General features: G+C 36.9%; 2 protein-coding genes across 5 annotated transcripts in view; one reads left to right on the forward strand and one right to left on the reverse strand.

Moving 5' to 3' along the window:
• RBM39 (RNA binding motif protein 39) overlaps nucleotides 1-16387 on the forward strand; it is a 30371-nt gene extending 13984 nt beyond the window's left edge. For 2 of the 4 annotated variants that reach the window (XM_042931082.1, XM_042931085.1), the window contains 9 exons: nucleotides 1495-1632; nucleotides 2744-2809; nucleotides 5056-5260; nucleotides 6301-6378; nucleotides 10047-10097; nucleotides 12408-12489; nucleotides 14622-14727; nucleotides 15236-15314; nucleotides 15407-16387. In XM_042931082.1, coding sequence (XP_042787016.1) covers nucleotides 1495-1632; nucleotides 2744-2809; nucleotides 5056-5260; nucleotides 6301-6378; nucleotides 10047-10097; nucleotides 12408-12489; nucleotides 14622-14727; nucleotides 15236-15314; nucleotides 15407-15507 — 906 coding nt within the window. In that variant the 3' untranslated portion in view covers nucleotides 15508-16387. The remainder of the gene's footprint in view (nucleotides 1-1494; nucleotides 1633-2743; nucleotides 2810-5055; nucleotides 5261-6300; nucleotides 6379-10046; nucleotides 10098-12407; nucleotides 12490-14621; nucleotides 14728-15235; nucleotides 15315-15406) is intronic. The other 2 variants (XM_042931083.1, XM_042931086.1) reach the window with 1 other exon arrangement.
• A 2045-nt stretch (nucleotides 16388-18432) lies between these two features.
• ROMO1 (reactive oxygen species modulator 1) lies at nucleotides 18433-20019 on the reverse strand. The gene is made up of 3 exons (XM_042931091.1): nucleotides 19926-20019; nucleotides 19608-19738; nucleotides 18433-18622 (listed from the first exon to the last, which is right to left on the reverse strand). The coding sequence occupies exons 2-3, from the start codon at nucleotides 19736-19738 to the stop codon at nucleotides 18514-18516; spliced, it is 240 nt and encodes a 79-aa protein (XP_042787025.1). The 5' UTR covers nucleotides 19926-20019; the 3' UTR covers nucleotides 18433-18513.
• Between the last annotated feature and the right edge of the window lies 1 nt (nucleotide 20020).

A 20020-nucleotide genomic window follows, 5' to 3' on the forward strand; every position in this document is an offset into this window, starting at 1 on the left:
ACAGTAAATGTGAAAAAATTGGTATGTATCATTCTATTATGAAAGTATTTTTAGGATTCTGTATCCATACTTACTTTTATTAAGAAACATATCTGTCACTGGTAGCTCAGTTTTTTCTTTTTAATGGAGAATATAGAATTCAAAGAATATTTTTGAGGGGCATCTGGATTGTTCAAGTCATGATCTCACGGTTCGTGAGTTCGAGCCCTGTGTTGGGCTCTGTGCTGACAGCTCAGAACATAGAGCCTGCTTCAGATTCTGTCTCCCTCTTTCTCTGCCCCTCCCCTGCTCACCCTCTGTCCCTGTCTCTCAAAAATAAACACTGAAAAAAAATTAAATACTTTGAGCAATATAAAAGTTGTGTTAAAAAAAAATAAGTCCTGTTGGTTGCTTTTCGAACCACTGAAGTTAATACTCTGGAATTCCTAAATAATATAGTTACTTCATCAACTTCAGTGATTTTATTTATAAAATAAGTAAAAAAGGCACCAGCCTTGGAACCAGATCTGACATGAAATTCCATCCAGTTTCACTGCTAATAAGTTGTTTGTAACTAAGTTACTCACTTACGTCATATCTAAAAGGCAATAATAGATCCTATTTAATGTTTTAGAAGTAACTTGATAGTGGGTATTTATCACTTGAATGTCTGTTTAAAAAAATAGGCAATTATTGGGAAATGGGTAAAAGTAATTCCTTGATTTCCCGTAATGAAGGACAAACTTAATAGCATGTAGACAGAGGGCTGAGAATCCTCAAATTAAATGAGGTTTTGAATTCATTTAACTTTTAAGCTTCCTTTGGGATATTTACTGCTCATGGTGCCCCAGTTTATTAATAAGAAAAGGAACATGTGTTAGAGTATAAATTGATAATCGTTACCTTTGAGAAAGACTACCTTTAGAAAAAATGACAGCTAAACTGAATGGTTTGCTTGATTGGATTTTATATTGACAAATGCTCTTTATGACAGCCAGCCAGTTGGTGTACTGTACTTTGAGTAACAGTGATTTTGAGAGTGCATCAATTTTAATGAATAATGAATGTATTTACCTAAATTCTAGGAAAGTCTTATTTCCCACATTTAGCATGTTTGGTGTCAGCATGCATCTAATTTAGATGATAGAGTGTACTTTTAGAACTGATTTCAACTTACATAGGAAATACAGCATATAGTTGTATATGTCTTGTATAGGGGCTTAAAACTTGTTTTAAAACTTCTTGAATGAAATATTACAGTTTTTGTTCAGAAATTGGGCATTTGAACCATATTCTTAAAATTAATTTGAACTCTGCGCTGTTAATCACAGTGGCAGGTAAGTGGAATCATACAATATTTATACTTCTGTGTGTGACTCACCTTATCATGATGTCATCACTATCCTTTGACATCACTTGTCATTAAGCAAATCTAAAGTGAATGGGATTTTACTTTGATTGAAATGATTTGAATTAGTGCTGCGTGATGTGCATTTTGTCCTGTCCAACTTGTAGGCAGAAAAAAACAGAGCTGCAGCAATGGCAAACAATCTACAAAAGGGAAGTGCTGGACCTATGAGGCTTTATGTGGGCTCGTTACACTTTAACATAACTGAAGATATGCTTCGGGGGATCTTTGAGCCTTTTGGAAGGGTAAGTCCCAGTATCTTCATACAATTCATTGCCTTTTCATGTATTCACAGTTGTGCAGTGATCAACTACATTCAGCGTTGAGTTCAGTTATTCCAGCATCTTGGGCAATTTATCATGTGTGGTGTTACTGAGAATTAATGTTTGGTGTTTTTAGCATAATGGTGGAAAGGAAGCAAATTGTTAATTATTTCTAATACCTGATTGTAGGTTTACAAAGGAACTTTGGTTTTTAGTGGTTTGTTTTTGAGGCAAAAGAATAAGATCATACTTTTTTTTTCCCCCCCCTTGTTCCACAGTGCATAACTTCTTGTTTGGGACGTTTCTAGGCTTTTAGAAGATATTTTGGAAATGAGGGTTGTGATGTATTTTCAAAAAAAAGTGTTTTTTTTTCTTTCCTAAATCTGAGAGCGCACAAACAGAACAGGGAGAGAGAGAAAATCTTAAGCAGGCTTCGCACCCAGCTTTGAGCCTGACACAGGGCTCAATCCCTTGACCTGGGATGACGGCCTAAGGCAAAATCAATAGTTGTTCAACAGACTGAGCCACCCAGGAGCCCCTCAGTTCGGGGGTGGGGATGACTTTTTTTTTTTTTTTTAAGTTTATTTAATTTGAGAGAGTGAGGGAGGGAGGGACAGAAAAGGAGAAGGAGAGAGTGAGTCTCAGAGCAGGCTCTCCACTAGTAGTGCAGAGCCTGATGGGCTCAAACTCATGAAATTGTAAGGTCATAATCTGAGCTGAAACCAAGAGTCGGATGATTAACTGAATGAGCCATCCAGGCGCCCCTGGATGAGTTTTTTTTTTATTAAAGAGGAATTTTTTTTAACGTTTGTTTAGTTTTGAAGTAGAGACAGAGCGTGAGTGTGGGAGGGGCAGAGAGGGAGACACAGAATCCTAAATGGGCTCCCGGCTCTGCGCTGTCAGCATAAAGCCTGACGCGGGACTCTTAACCCACAAACTGCGAGATCATGATATGAGCGGAAGTCAGACACTTAACCGACTGAGCCACCCAGGCGCCCCGGATGAGATTTTTTTAAAAAATCATGTTTCAAGGAATAAAATGCTTTTGTTTCCTCCTTTTTGCTTCAATAATAATCATGATTTTCATTTTTAGATTGAAAGTATCCAACTCATGATGGATAGTGAAACAGGTCGATCTAAGGGATATGGTTTTATTACGGTAAGCAATTACCATGATTAACATCATGTTTACCAAATGTTGATGTTTAGCCAGTTTCCTATTCTGTATGTGGTCATTAATTTCCAATTTCCATAGCTAAATCTCTGTGTCATTGAAGTCTATGATCCATTATGAGTTCTTCAGTTTCTTAGTACGTTTTATTACGTGTTTTTGTGAGTTGAATGAAAAGTCTCTTGAAATTCTGTTTTACTTAAAATTCTTTTTGTGTGTCATCACCTCAAAACCATGGTCAGAATTGTTTTATTATAAGGGTTTGTGGTTAACCAGCATAGCCCATTCCCTGATGAGAATAGAGTTTTGATGTGGCACTTGGGATAATTGAATGGAGGGGCCCCTTTAAAAGTAAATTCTCTCTGTATTTCCCAATGTAATTCAATTACATCATCATATATCTTCAGGAGGTTCTGGAAACTATTTCTAGAGCAAATGTGAATTGGCACCATAGCTGCTATTGCAAAAAAAGAAAGAAAGAAAGAAAAAGTTTTTTTAAGGCTTATTTGTTTTTGAAAGAGAGACAGAGCTTGAGCACAGGGGAGGGGCAGAGAGAGGGAGGCACAAAGCCTGATGCAGGGCTCAAACACATGGACTGTGAGTGAGATCAAGACCGGAGCTGAGGTTGGATGCTTAACTGACTGAGCCACCCAGGCACCCTGAAAAAAATTTTTAAAATACAAATAGGTCTGAATTCTAATCAAGAAATTATAATTGTATTGTGTTCAAATTTCAGTAAAATTTAAATGTTTTTTAGTGATAAAGTTTTATTGGTAATTGGGATTTTATCTTTCTCAATATGTATTAGTGAAAGGAGAAAAGTTATTTATAAATTATAGCTGTTAAGTCACTTTAAAAAAAATTTTTTTTTTTAACGTTTATTTATTTTTGAGACAGAGCATGAACAGGGGAGGGGCAGAGAGAGAGGGAAACACAGAATCTGAAACAGGCTCCAGGCTCTGAGCTGTCAGCACAGAGCCCAACTCGGGGCTCAAACTCACGGACCGTGAGATCATGACCTGAGCCGAAGTTGGACGCTTAACTGACCGAGCCACCCAGGCGCCCCAAGTCACTTTTTTTAAACTAATTTTTTATTTTGCTTCTAATAACATTAGTGTGGTTATTTTCCTCTGTGTGTGGTCAAGACATTTTACGTGTCACTTCTATTAAATTGAGTATTTCATCATGTGTTCCCTAAAATATTTTTTTTATGTGACAGGTTTGGTGCTTGAATATTTGGTTAGTGGCCAGGCACGTTTTTCATAGAAATCTTACTAAATGTCAGATAAAACATGCAGGCCTATTATTATTAAAAAAATTTTTTTTAATGTTTATATTTGAGACAGAGACCAAATGCCAGTTGTGGGGTGGTGGGCAGAGAGAGAGAGAGGGAGACACAGAGTCTGAGGCAGCTCCAGGCTCTGAGCTGTCCACACACAGCCCAATGCAGGGCTCAAACTTCAAGCCATGACATCTTGACCTGAGCTGAAGTCTGATGCTTAACCAACTGAGCCACCCAAGTGCTCCTCAAAAAATTTTTAATTATCAACTATACATACGCTATTTACTAAGATCTGGTACAAAGCTAGATTATGTAACTCTATATGGTGCTGTGTATTGGTAAATGTTTTCTGTTTTGTGACTCTCCATTATTTCTTCCTGTCTTGATAAAAGAGAAAAAAAATTATTTTGCAACATACTGGTAAAATATTAAGGTATGGAATTCATGAGAGTATATTTTTCTTCCATTAAGTGAAATACAGAGTGCAAATCAGTTTGTGTTTGCATCCTGGGAATTAACAGTTTTTATGATGTTATTGGCAATAAAATGACCCAGGATTTTTTTTTAAAAATAACATTTGAGTGATGTTTTAATTTTTCTAAATAGTTCTTTTTATAAAGAGAAGATAGCACCGTGTTTATCTCGGCACATTAAAATTTGAAGTTTGAAAAATAACTTCACACGTTTTGTTACTAAGATTCCGTATTTCCAAGGATAGGTGCCATTACATGGTAATTTCTTGGAGTCGAAACCATCACATCAACAAAACTGATTCACATGAGCTTGTGGTTTGATCATATAGATTATGTTACTTAAAGTTAGAAATTTATGCTTTATTGTCTATTCAGTTCTGTGATTATCAAATATACTAGATTTAATAAGCATTTCTTTACCTTTGGTGTATATGCGAACTTACATACAGGACTTTTTAATCCCCCTCTCAATTATACAGTTTTCCGATTCAGAATGTGCCAAGAAGGCTCTGGAACAACTTAATGGATTTGAACTAGCAGGGAGACCAATGAAAGTTGGTCATGTTACTGAACGTACTGATGCTTCCAGTGCTAGCTCATTTTTGGACAGTGATGAACTGGAAAGGACTGGAATTGACTTGGGAACAACTGGTCGTCTCCAATTAATGGCAAGACTCGCAGAGGGTAAGTTTTTCCTAGTGTTGTGAATGATTTATTGTTGGGATAGTAATGAAAAAGGTAACCCACACAGACTGATAAGTGAAAAAATATTTTTCTTATTTTGGAGTCAAGCTTATTATCTATTCTTGAGTGGTGTATATAGTTTTATAGGTGAAGTTATTGCCTTAAAAGTTCTAATGGAATCTACTTTATGGTGGTGCCTTTTGAGAACCATAGCATACATTGTATGATTTTTTTTGCTTGCTGCTGCTTTTTTTTTTTTTTTTTTTTTTTTTTTTTTTTGAGAGAGAGAGAGTACACATAGGGGAAGGGCAGAGAGAGAGAGGGAGACACAGAATCAGAAGCAGGCTCCAGGCTCTGAGCTATCAGCACAGAGCTCAACACAGGGCCCAAACCCATAAGCTGTGAGATATGACCTAACCGAAGTCAGATGTTCAACCATCTGAGCCACCCAGGCGCCCCATCCTTTTGCTTTCGTATGATTATCATATCCTCATACTTAATAAATGTAGTGCCAGCTATCATACTATGTTTTTCTTGTAAATGCTTTTTTTTTTTTAATTAAAAATATTTTTTAATGTTGGTTTATTTTTGAGACAGAGAGAGGGAGACACAATCAGGCAGGCTCCAGGCCCTGAGCTGTCAGCACAGAGCCCAGTGCAGTGCTTGAACTCCCAAGCTGTGAGATCATGACCTGAGTCAAACTTAGACGCTTAACCGACTGAGCCACCCAGGCTTCCCCCCACCCCTTCCAAATTTTGCTTTTGAAGGAGCAAAAAAAGCATGAGCAGGGAAGGGACAGAGAGAGGAGAGAGCAAGAATCCTAAGCAGGGTTGCACACTGCCAGTGTGGAGCCAGATGTAGGGCTTGAACTCAAGAACCTTGAGATCATGAATTGAATCCAGTCACTTACCCACTGAGCCACCCAGTTACCCCTGCTTGTAAATACTTTTAGTGAAGTGACTTTGGTAGTAGTGAGCACCTGGAAAACTGTGTTTTTCTTCCCTTAACATAAGGACTTCAAGATCTGTTCTTTTACACAGGTACAGGTTTGCAGATCCCACCAGCAGCACAGCAGGCTCTACAAATGAGTGGCTCTTTGGCATTTGGTGCTGTGGCAGGTAGGAATTGAATCTTTTCTAATTTGAAATCATTGTTTTTTTCACCTAATTCGAAAATTTGCCAAATTTTTGCATTTAAAAGGACTTACTGAGAATTCAATTCATCAAGTACTTTTAGCCTATAAATTTCAAGGAAATGGAGAGAATTATTCAGTAATCATAACAGGCTGTTAGGGCATTTTTTTGTACCCTACCTACCAATTTTTAGTTTGAAATTGCCTAGAAATTAGACTTTTTAAAATGTGACTTTTCTTGAACACCAGCAAGTTTATATTGTTTCAAAAAAGTTTCTTTGTAATGTTTGAGTTTAGAAAACTGTCAGAGGCCTTTAAATCAAGCTGTATGTAAAATAATTTCAGTATCAAGAGTGCAAAGAAAACTGCTTTCCTTTAAAAAGTACATACAATTTTGAGATAATGAGTTAGGGTAATAGCTTCCGAAGAGGGCAGGAAAAGAAGAGTGGTTTTATTACAGTTATGTGACAAAGAGTTCAGGTTATGAAACCTTCTTTTTCTTTCTTTATGGCTTAAGTACCTCAGATTTGCTTTTATAAACCTTGATGCTAACCCAAATCCATGAGCTAGGATAGCATTTAATTTTGAAGTGTTGGAAGACCTTGCTATCTTAGGGCATCTAAAAAGAACAAATTTATATCCTAAGAAGGTATAGCACTTTGTATTATGAATTGGTCCTTTGATCTCCCCTGTGAAGTAAGAGGTAAGAGTAAGACCACAGTACTGCATCTAAATACACTTAAAAGTCCATGTAGTTGATTCATGATTTCCGTTTAAATCAAAAGATCATTAATTAAAGGAGAGGATTATTTTTGCTTTTCTATTATACTTGGTATTAAGAGAGAAGGGATTTTTCAGTGTTTTCCTGTTTAGTAGATGTTCACAAGTTGAACTACCTTTAGAAAGTCTGCCTTTTGTGTATCTCCTGCCAGATTGTTACTTATTTTGAAATCTGATAGGTGCTCTATAAAATTTCTGACCAAACCCTACCAACGTTGTCCTTACGTGAAGAAAAATTACAACCATTAACACATTTCTGTATTTTGAGTCACTGGTTAACTCCCTCAGGGATCACTAAGTTGTTTAGACTTTATAAACAAGTATTAGACTTTAAATTTCTTGAGTGATGAAAGAGGCCTAGCATGCCACTTGGTGTAATCAGAGACATTAAAGGAGAACCCATCCCTTCTAGAAATGTAACCCAGTCTATGGTTTGAAAATTACTATTTAATCTGAAAACTACTTTTATATTGCTTCTCATTGTTCAGGTCATTCTTTATTAATTTAGAAAATGCTTGATTGTTCACCATATTCTAAGTGTTTCATTAGAGGCTAGTGAAGGTTTATACGTTGTCTTCCGGGATTTGATGCATAGGATTCATTTCTAAACATTCTTATGTAATAATCTGGATGCAGTATCAAATATGTTGATTCTATGTTTTTCATAAATAATATTGCAACCTAATTGAAGATTTTCAAAAGTTAGACATCATTGCTATTCTTTGCCATTATTTCTCGATACATGGAAGTATGAGCACACTTACTGTGCGATTTATTTTAAGGTGGGCTGATTGTGATTAATTAAAACTATAAATGTCCATATGGATTGGTTAAAAAAGCCACTTAGCTGTATTTGTTACCCTCCCCCTTTTTGTTGATTGAGATGATTATCAAGTTTGATTCTGTCTTTAACTACATATAAAATGCTATTGCTACCAAATTAGTAATTAACACTCAAGTTTTAGGTAAATGTTTACATAACTTGGTATATTTTTCTCCAGATAGTCATCATTAAAACCTTACACATTTCTTGTTGAAATGAAATAAATTGCTGAGTGTTAATGTGTCTAAAGCCCTTTCCCCTAAGCTCTTTAGAACTGCTCTTTGAAACCAAGGGTGAGTCAGCACTCTATCCAGGATCTTATTTGAAAGTTTAACAATTAGTTGTTTCTAAGATGGGAATCCTTAACTTTATGAAACCCATGCCTTGTTTACTAACTGACTAACACAAATGATCTTAAAAGTGATTTTTGACATTTTGATAGGGATTTACATACACTTAAAATAGCATGGGCTTCTTTGTGTATGTGTGTGTATGTATGTATTTATCTTTTAACCTTTGCTTATTTTTGAGAGAGAGGCAGAGACAGAATCCTAAGGAGCCTCCAGGCTCTGAGCTGTCAGCACAAAGGCCTGTGCAGGGTCAGACTCATGAACTGGGAGATCATTACCTGAGCTGAAGTCGGATGCTCAACCAACTGAGCCACCCAGGCTCCCCTCTTTTTCAAATACTTAAGTAATCTATACCCAATGTGGGCCTTGAACTTACGTCCCAGAGATCAAGAGTTACATGGTCTTCTGACAGAGCAGCCAGGCACCCCATAGCATGGATTTGTGATTACATATTTTTTCCCATTTTAGGGGGGAAAAAGACATTGTGTGTTTTGTTGGACACTGTTCCTATGGTCCTGTCCTCAAGTTCCTTCAGTATAAACCAGATACTTAAACTCCTTGAGGTCCCAATTTTGAGCACCTAGGACCCAGGTATTTTTAAGATCCCAGTATAACTTGGGCTGTAGATTCTTTCTCATCCCACCCCCCCCCCCCCGCCCCAGCTTTTTAAATTTTTACTTCCAAGTAATCATTATACCTAGTGTGGGCCACAAACTCAACCCTGAGTTCAAGAGTCACCCACTCCACTGATTGAGCCAGCTAGGCCCCCCCATTTTTGCCCATTTTTCCCCCTATTTTGAGAGAGAGTGCGAGTGGGGAGGGGCATAGAGAGAGAATCCTTCAAGCAGGCTCCCTGCTGCCAGTTCAGAGCCTAATTGGGGGCTTAACGAGCCACCCAACCCCCCCACCCATTTTTGTCCATTTTTAAGTTTTTCTGTACTCAGCAAGAAACCCAGATGAAGTGTTGCAATTGAATCACATGTTAATGAAAATTAGGTTGCTGTATCTGAACAGTTCTTATGTTGTGTATTAAAACTTTTAAGCTTCAAGATAGCTTTACAACACAATGCCATTTTCTTTGTTATTTAGATTATTTAGATTTACTGTCTAGCAGCTTTCTAATAACTTGCCTTCCAATGGAGAATTTAATGATTATATGAGAAAATACACTGGTAAAAATCCCCATTCTGTTTATTTTTAATAGTGACTAGATGATTAAATTTGTCTTGTATTTCATAGATGATAGTAAACTTGGTTAGAATTTATTCCTGCTTCATTAAGTTTGCAGACTAAGCCAGAAAACCAGACATAATTAAACTGTCACCTTCTGGGCTAAATATCCCAAGTACTTGGAATTGAATTCTCAAGATCAGGGTTTTCATGTATTTTCTGACTGGTGTGCTTCCCTTTCCCCATTTCCCATTATTCCCATACGAAGAGTAGTATAGTGGAATTCATTGGAGATTTGGTAGAGTAGTGTAGGAGTAGGAAGAAAGAGGCATAAGTAAGTTTCCCAGCATAGGAGGAAAGAAAAAGGCCCCAAAGCCTTGTCAATGAGGAATGGGGAAGGAGGTTTGGCTGCCAGGTTTTACTATAAGTTTATTTTGATAAACCCTGCTACTGTAGTCCTCTTTTATTAATACTTTCCTGACATTTACCCTGTTAGTTGAGGCTCTTCATTGTTCCTGCACTGAGCTGTAGAATTCTCTTTTGTTATAGATTTGCAAACAAGACTTTCTCAACAGACTGAAGGTGAGTTGAGCTTTTTATTTGTCTTTGAAATAGATGTTAATGTAGTAGCCAGACATAGTTGTTTGTTTATATTTAATATATCATTTGTTACATTTTGTATTTTGGATTCAGTTTTTAGAGAATGACATAAAATTCCCATCTGTTTAATGTGTATTTCAGTTGGGCTAATCCGAATCATTACAATTCCATGGATAAAGAAAATGAAAATGTCTGTATTTTTTGCTTTAGTCTGCTTAGAATTATTTTTAGCCTTATATGCTTATCTTTGTGTTCCTGTTATTAGTTTTGTATAATTAAAAGTTGGAAAACAGAATTTATTGTTTCAGTACACAAATCTTTAAGGAGTCTGAACTTAACATAAGGTCAAGGACTCTAATGTTAATGATTTGTATTAATAGTGCCAAGCAATGAGACAATTACCCAGAACTAAATTGCATGCATATTTCAAAGAGCTGAAATTATTTCTAAAGTAGGGTATTTTTTCTTGTTTTGATTACCAAGTAAATCTCTGCTATTTGTTAGAGCATTTCACTTCTGAGCAAAATCGGTATCCATCTTTAATAGGTTGTATTTACGAGTTATTTTGGAGAATGATTCTTTATGGAAAAAGGTCTACCATGTTCCTTGATAGGAATTAAATGTATATTTTAATTATTTTCCAGCAAGTGAGACATTTGCACTCACCCTTTTTTTTTTAACAGATTCTATTACTATTTTTAAATTTAAATATTATTTAATATACAGTGCAATATTGGTTTCAGGAGTTTACACATTTTAAAAAGTAGAACTAGTGAATTTTTCTATTAGATTTCTATGCTGAATTCATTGTGTTTGCATTCATCTAGATTGAGCTGGAATGTTTCTATCATATATTTTCTAAATATTTTTCAGTATTCATAATATACTTCATTTGAGAAAATGGAAAACAAAGTACTCTTCAGTTTTATAAATGACCTAGTGTTTATTTCCAAGAGTACTTCCATTTGTTTATGGTACAGGTACACAGTGGGCCTCATTTCTATCTTCATTGTCATATAAGCATGGTTACATCTGTAACTTTTCTGAATAGAGTTTGACATTTGTAAGCTGTTTTAGCTTATTTATTTTAATATGAAGCTTCTTGAAAGAAAAATAAGTAATAAAGGAGCAAAGAGCACTTGTAATTATCAAAAATAATAATCTTTAATGATGCATTTCATGCATGGCCCTAAGTTCTATTCAGTGAAATAATTTCTCATACTTCTCAGGTGATTGTTCGTTTTAATTACCCTAATTTCTAATGCGCTGTTTTATCCTTAGCTTTGTTTGTTGTTATATATTGGAATGAAATTTGGTCAAATATAATGATTACGGTGAGTTCTGTAACAGCTACTGGTAATGTTTGTGAATATCATAAAAGCAGTGGGGCACCTGTCTTGACAGTGCTCACTTGAAACTTCAAACCAGTGTGAGTTTTAAATGTTCTTCCTGGATATTAGTGTCCAGTAGTTTTTCATTTTTAATAGTGAATATTATAGGTAATATGCTACTTTTAGTGTTTATTGTGCTATAACACACCTAATCATTAAAAAATTCTCATTTGAGGGGTGACTGGGTGGCTCAGTTGGTGAAGTTGTACGACTCTTGATCTCTGGCCTTGAGCTAAGGGTTGTGAGTTTAAGCCCCACATTGGGCATGGAGCCTACTAAAACCCTCATTTAATTTCGTAATAGGGTTTATATTTCTGGGATATTAGATTTTAAATGGTTGGATTGTTTTGTGCATCTTATTTTTAAACAATCCTTTTATAATGTTTTATTTGAAAGAAAATATATAACTATTATCATGGGCAGAAACCTAAGGAATACAAAAGGGTATAGATTTATTTGGCATTTTAAAGGCTGCATTTTCATCATCCCCTGCTTCTTGGGGAATAAACTCCAGCAGCAGTTCTACAGAATCAATGTTTTATTATCCTTTACCTTTCTGGATTGGTTTCTATTGATATTTGTCTAAGTGAACGGATTTTGATTACACGTAAAGTTTCCGTTCTAAAAATAAAAAATTTTCCAACTCAAGATTGGGTATTTCAAATGTTAGGTTGCCCCCGATTCTGGCAACTCAAATTGGGTACTGTTCCACACTTTGATAGTATTATTAAGTAAATTAGTGAAGTGACTGACTATCCTAGTTTCAAAGTTGGCGTTTCCTGGTTTTGTTTTATTCATTAGGGATATTCTCATGCATTTTCCAAGAAACTAATTTATTTCTCTCTCTCTCTTTTTTTTTTTTTTTTTTTTTTTTTGTTTTTTTGGTTTTTTTTTTTTTTAGCTTCAGCTTTAGCTGCAGCTGCCTCTGTCCAGCCTCTTGCAACACAGTGTTTTCAACTCTCTAACATGTTTAACCCTCAAACGTAAGTAATATACTTTGGTCAAATTGAAAATGGTATATACAATTGACAACTCAACAGTTGCAAGGATTAGAAGGCACTGATAACTGCCCGCACAGTCGAAATCCAGGTGTAACTTCTGAATCTGCCAAAAGTTTACTAACAGCCTAATGTTGACTAAAAGCCTTATAGTAACCCAAAGTTGATAACACATGTTTTGTATAAGTCTTATATAGTGCATTCTTACAATAAGCTAGAGAAAAGAAAAGCCTAAGGAAGAGAAACTACATTTATAGTACTGTATTGTATTTTCTCAGAAAAATTCATGTATAAGTGGACCCATGCAGTTCAAACTGTTGTTCGGTGGTCAGCTGTACTGTGAAATGTTTAGTATTCAGCTTTTAAAAAAAGTTTTTATTTTGAGAGACCAAATAGTGCGTACACAGGAGAGGGGCAGAGAGAGGAGAAAGAGAATCCCAAGCAGGCTTCTGGCTGTAGGCGCAGAGCCCGACATGGGGCTCGAAATCATAAAGTGCCAAGATCATGACTTAAGCCAAAACCAAGAGTCAGATGTTTAACCAACTGAGCCTCCAAGGCACCCCAATATTCCGTTTTCCTAAGTTAACTTTTATGATGTTTCAGTATGTTTCATAGTTGAAATAATAAAATGATTTTGATCCTTTTGGGGTATTTTAATGCTAACTTTTATATTACTAATTCCTTTGGGTGTGTTTGTAAGATTGGAATTGAATTGAAAGGTATGTAGGTTTTATTTTCCAATTACATCTAAGTAATTTTATATGATATTTTGTATCAGTGTTTATTTTTTAATTGTAGTTTATACATAATGTGTTACATTAGTTACAGGCTCATAAGATAGTTCTTCAGCTCTGTACCTTATGTTCACCAAAGGTGTAGATCTGTCAACATACACTTCTATTACAGTACCGTTGACTATATTTCCTATCCTGTACTTTTCGTCCCTGTTGACTTATTCCATAACTGAAAACCTGTACTTCCCACTCCCCTTCATCTGTTTTACCCATCCCCGGACCCTGCTCACCTCTGTCAATCACCTTGTTTGTTCTCTGTATTTATGGGTCTGTTTGTACTTTTTTTTGGTTGTTCATATGTGTATTTGTGTTTATTTCTATTGCTAGTTTACTCTTATCAGTTACTGGTTTTGAAATTTTAATCTTACATAGGAGAAGAGGATCTTCAAAAATTTTCTTCCTAAAGATAAGTGCAGGCTGGAAATTAGGAATTTCTCTTTCCTGAGGTGCCTTGGTGGCTCAGTTGGTAGAGCATGTGACTTGATCTTGGGGCGGGGAAATAGAAAAAGGGAATTTCTCTTTCCTAATGCCTAGGTAATGATTAGAATTTCATTTATCAGTCCAAACTCTTGTTTGTTTTATAAATCATTTATAATACACTCCAAGGTAAATGTAGATATCCTGTTCAATTGATTTAATAACCCTATTTTATGAAGCATTGTTTTATTTTTTTATTTTTTTTATTATTTTTTTAATTTTTTTAATGTTTATTTTTTTTTTATTTTATTTTTTTTTTATTAATATATGAAATTTACTGTCAAATTGGTTTCCATACAACACCCAGTGCTCATCCCAAAAGGTGCCCTCCTCAATACCCATCACCCACCCTGCCCTCCCTCCCACCCCCCATCAACCCTCAGTTTGTTCTCAGTTTTTAACAGTCTCTTATGCTTTGGTGAAGCATTGTTTTATACAGTAGTAATTTGTATCATGCTGTTTGCATTGTTTATAATCATGGTTTACCATAGAAGGAGCCCTTCATTCTTGTGTTCTTTTGGTAACATCAAATTCTTTATTTTAGCTTTATCTGTGAAATGATTATAGACATTTGGTATAAGTATATTCTATTTTTGGTATATATTTGGTATAAGTATAAATTGATATATATCAATAAATAATGTAAAAGATAGAGTTAAATTCATAAGCTTTGTTGCAAACAGTTCTTTATATCTTGGTTTTTATTTTCTCCAGTGTACTACACTGCTAAATATGAATGATTTTTAAATAAAAGAATTCATATTTCAAATATTTTTATACAGGTGAGCCTACATATGTAACATTTTACAAGGTTGGTGTCTGATAGAGCTTAATAATTTCTTACAGAGAAGAAGAAGTTGGATGGGATACAGAGATTAAGGATGATGTGATTGAAGAATGTAATAAACATGGAGGAGTTATTCATATTTACGTTGACAAAAATTCAGCTCAGGTATTTTTTTCTTTATTCCCTAGAGCGAAAGAAGTTTAATCTGCCCTTTAAGTGCCTCCGGTATTTTGATCTTAATAAATATAAGATGTTGTTAATATTTTGTGACTTAGCCTTCACATATACTCGGGGCATATTCCCAGTCTTAAGTTTTTGTTTAATTCTGAAAGAAACTTTAACATACTAAATATACACCCTTCAAAATATGGGTGTGTTTGTAATAATTGAAGAGTAGACTAGGCCATTTTATAGCTGTGTTGCTGGTTAGTGTTGAAAGCTTGCCATGAAATCCTGGCCTCTTGATTCATTCTTTAATTGCTTTGAAATGATAGAGAAAAAGTGTAGAACAAGTCTTTTGGAGGCTAAAATGATTTCAACGCAACTCTAGGTGTACATACTAGCTAATGAAACAATTATTTGAAGAGCAGTTATTTTTACAGGCAATTTGAGTAAACCTATTCAAATTCATGTTATTTCCTACGTGCCCTTAACCTTTTTTGTTGTCTTTCAGGGCAATGTGTATGTGAAGTGCCCATCAATTGCTGCAGCCATCGCTGCTGTCAATGCATTGCATGGCCGGTGGTTTGCTGGTGAGTTTGATGTGTTTTTTTCTGCTTGATTATTATGATGAAGGATGTAATTTAAGTGAACATGCTTAAACCCTATCTGTTTCTTTCAACAGGTAAAATGATAACAGCAGCATATGTACCTCTTCCAACTTATCACAACCTCTTCCCTGATTCTATGACAGCAACGCAACTACTGGTTCCAAGTAGACGATGAAGGAAGATATAGTCCCTTATGTACATAGCTTTTTTTCTTTCTTGAGAATTCATCTTGAGTTATCTTTTATTTAGATAAAAATAAAGAGGCAAGGGTCTACTGTCATTTGTATACAATTCCTGTTACCTTGAAAAAATAAAAATGTTAACAGGAATGCAGTGTGCTCATTATCCCTAACTAGCAAATCCCACTGTATACAAAGCTGTTCTCTTGTTCTGCCTTTTAAATGTACATGTAGAAAATTACATTAAGGATCTATAGGAATAGCTCTAGGGGGGAACAAATGTGCTTAATGTAAAAAGGCAGACAGGGATGTAATTATGTTTTTAATGTTTCAGAAGCCTAACTTTTTACACAGCAGTTACATTTCACGTTTCACTAATGTTGATATTTGGCTAATGGTTTGGCAGAGGTTTCTGGAGTACACTTTTAGTGTATGGGAATTCAAGACAGCTAAAGGGCTGTATGATTAACATCTCATCTTGCATCATGATCAATTGGCAAGAAAAGGAGATTTCAAGATTACATTTCCAGATGGTATCTTTTCAATTTAATGTATCTGTAAAAGTTTCTTTGTAAATATTATGTGTTCTGGTGTGTCTTAAGATTCCAAACAAAATGATCCCTGCATTTCCTCAAAATGTTTAGTGGCAGTCTGGTAAGCAAAGCAGTCTGAGCAAGAAATAGGAAATGCAGAAATAGGTTTTGTCTGGTTGCATATAATCTTTGCTCTTTTTAAGCTCTGTGAGCTCTGAAATATATTTTTGGGTTACTTCAGTGTGTTTGACAAGACAGCTTGATATTTCTATCAAACAAATGACTTTCATATTGCAACAACCTTTGTAAGAACCACTCAAATAAAATTCTCTTAAAAAGGCCACAAGAAATCTTCATTTTTGAAATGTTTTAAAGTCATAGAAACTTCAAAATAGCATAGTAGTTTCTTTGACTTTTGGTAGTTAATGAAGACTTGCTTCTTTGGGAAAATACTTAGTGTGCAGAGTCTGGGGAAACTGTTGTCCTCAAGTTGTCTCTACATTGCTCCATATCTCCATCTTAGCACTGTACTTCCTTAGGGTAATGCATCAAAACTTTAGGGATTTTCCATCAAGAAAACCACATCTGCCCACACCTTAAACCTGGGTAGTCTTAATTCTTTCTTGTGTCCGGGCGTCTTTGTGAGAAATGTTTCTGTATTTGAACACTGAACAAAATGGTGTTAAGTTCAAACAGATTTAAGTGATTTCCCAGTTTAACTGAATTTGTTACTTTATAAAGGAATTTGAGCTTGGAATGAGCCATCACCATTATATTCTGAACTCTGTTTCAAGTTTATCTACCTTGAACCTTTGAGTTGTTGCCCCAAATGGAATGATTACTTTCCAGTACCAATTTCTTCACCTGCTTATTTCTTTCTACTATATTGATTCGTTAGTGTTAAGGCCCAAGTTTTAATAGGTTTAGTTGGATATCCAAGTAATCAGTTTGGAGGTATGATTTTCTACCAGTCCTTTTGATGGATACTTAGAATTTCTTCCCTTGATTGCTTCAGTTACTTAACCCAAAGGAAATTTTCAAGATTCAATTATTTTTCAACTCTAGGCAGCAGTGTTCCTTGGTGCAGACTTCTGTCAATGTTTATTTGAAATCTAGTATCTTCATAATTTCTATTCTAGATTCATGTCCTATCAGGTTTGTTCTATCATTCCTTTCTGGGAGCTGGGCCAACTTAGGCATTTAATTAACCTCATAGGTGATAGAGGTGGCAAAAATTTGCCCACTGCTGCAGAATGAGATGTTGTAAACGATGTTAAGGGAAATGTACAAGTAATTGGAATAGTGTGAGGGACAGAAAATAGTCCAATGAATTCAAGTGAGATCCTTCAGGTAATCCATTCCTGAGACAGCATCCCACTCTGGGAAATCTAGCTGCTGTAGTTACTCTGGTTAGTGTAGTGTCTTGGTTGCAGCTGCAGGAGTGTCCTTATGACACCCAAATACTCCCCAAAATAATTTATGTCTGTCATAACCTTACCGTTTTCGTTGAGGGGTAATGATTCTTTTTTAAAGTAGGTTCCATGTTCAGAGTTGAGCCCAATGCAGGATTTGAACTTGAGATCAAGACATTTAACCGACTGAGCCGCTCAGGTGCCCCAAGGGGCAGTGCGGTTTTAAAGCACAGTTTGTCAAGGGTTGTGTGGCAGGAGTAGGTGAGGGACACTTGGCCTTATTACAAGGAACCTATTTTATGAAACCAATTACCAGTGTTGGGGGCGGGGGTCAGTGTTACACAATTGATATCCTCACAGATGGCTGGTTAGGAAATTATGTGAATTTTGTGCTGTTAAGCTACAGAAATGTCTGATAGTTTGAGTTTGTTTCCCCATGGATGATTTATCCTTTTCTTGATTAAGTCAAACCTTGAAGGGCAATTTTTTTTTTTTTTTAAGGTTTATTTTTGAGAGACCGAGACAGAATGCAACTGGGTTAGGGGCAGAGAGAGAGGGAGACACAGAATCCGAAGCAGGCTCCAGGCTCTGAGCTGTCAGCACAGAGCCCAACGTGGGGCTCGAACTCACAAGCTGTGAGATCATGAGCTGAAGTCGGGACACTCAGACTGAGCCACCCAGGTGCCCTGAAGGACAATTTTTGAATGAACATAGCTTTGGAAATGAGACTTGGGTTAACACTACCTTTTGCAGTGTGACCTTGAGGAAATCTGGACTTAGTTTTTAACCTTTAAAATGGTGACAGTAACATCAACCTTATGAGGCTGAATAACAAGAGTTTACTAGAATCTATGGACAGTTCATGTATGGAAAATTTTTGTAATTTTGGATTAACAGGATTTGAAAAACATGCAACCTACTCATTGGCCCACCTTAGAAGCTCTAAGCTGAATATAGGCAGAAAAAACACTCAGACTACTCAAAGATTTCTTTTATTATAGTACATGAGCTGGCACTGATGGGAAGGAGTAGCTGTAGTGGACAACCATTGCCCTGATTAACATCGGATGCCCATCCCAATGGCCATGAACGTGCCAAAGGTGCCTCCACTCTGCATCATGGTTTTCCCGATGCCGCCCATCAGCTCCCGGCCCCGCATTCCAATCCTAAGAGAAGAAGAAACCAAGATGCGGCAAACCGGGAACAAAAAATACAAGAAATGGCATTAACTGCCCTTTCCCAAATTACTTGAGTAGTAAATCAAGCCCTCTTGAAGTCTGGCAGGACGTTATCTCTTTCCACCTGAGATGGGTAATGACTAGCAAAAAAAGCATGCATCTTGGTCTCTGGGGCTTTTCTGAGGAATAGTATTATGACCAGACTTCAGTTTGGGGGAGGCAGCTGAGGCAAAGTACCTAGAGAAACTAGTTTTTTTCTGGTATATATAAAGACATTTGACCCTCTGATGGTTTCCTGGCATTAAAGCAATGAATGTGGGGTCAGACGTGTTTATGTCCCAGCTCTGCAATTTACAGGCTATGTCAACTGTAAGATGGGGATCAAAAGGTTCATAGGATTGTTGATAACACATTCAACATTTAGAACAGTGCTCAGTAAATGGTAATTTACAATATGGAAAAATGGAAATAATAGTCTCTATTACATGTGAAAATGACATTCAGGGTGTAGAGTTTATCTACTTCGTATCTATATCCCGTTTCCAGTACAGTAAAATTGCTCTCAATAAGTTTCACTATGCAGAACTAGAAATAACGGCAGCAACAGTAGTAACAACCATTTATTGGGCACTTAATATGTGCTACATTCTGTGCGAAGTGTGCTCTGATTTGATCCTTACAACTCCATGAAGTAGATGTTACTGACCTCATTCTACACTTAGGTACCCAGACTCCAATTTGCTTAAGGTTACAGAAGGAGTAAAGAGACTTTCAGTTTGAGTGAGAGCTCATATTCTCTAGCGCCAAGGCTTCCAACCTTTCCATCCAGACTGAAGGTGGATAGGAAATCAGTCTCACTCATTAAAAGCGAGGTAACTGAAATGAAGTAGGTTCTATCCAGGCTGCAGGCCAAGTGGCGCGGGACGAAAAGGTCCGGTAGTTCCGCCCAGAGATCACCGCCCTCGCCCCTCACCTGAGACAGGAAAAGGTGCCGAAGAGCGCCCCAGCCGCCATGCCCACTGCGCAGCCCATCACAAAGCCCATCTTCACGCGGTCGAAGCAGCTCGGCTGGGACTGTCCGTAGGGCCCCACGGCCACCGGCATCTGCGGGGTTCGAGGGTTAAGGGAGTGTGGGCCTAGCCGCCAGCCCGAGTCGAGCGGGGGCTGGAGGAGGCGGGGTGGGGAGCGGATCCAAGGGTTCGGGGAAGTCCAGGGAGGAAAATAAGCGCGTAACCCGACTCCATCACCCTCTTAGCGTTCGGGTCCCCGCGCCGCTGTGCCCCCACCTCACCTCGTTCGCGGCTTCGGTCGCTCAGTTCTACGTCTCACACCAAACGCGAGGCGGAGCACGCCCGCGGCCTGAGGAATTGCTTCCGGGGCGCGAGG

This window comes from Panthera leo, chromosome A3 (assembly GCF_018350215.1).
Source record: "Panthera leo isolate Ple1 chromosome A3, P.leo_Ple1_pat1.1, whole genome shotgun sequence".
In the NCBI taxonomy this organism is placed as follows: Eukaryota; Metazoa; Chordata; class Mammalia; order Carnivora; family Felidae; genus Panthera; species Panthera leo.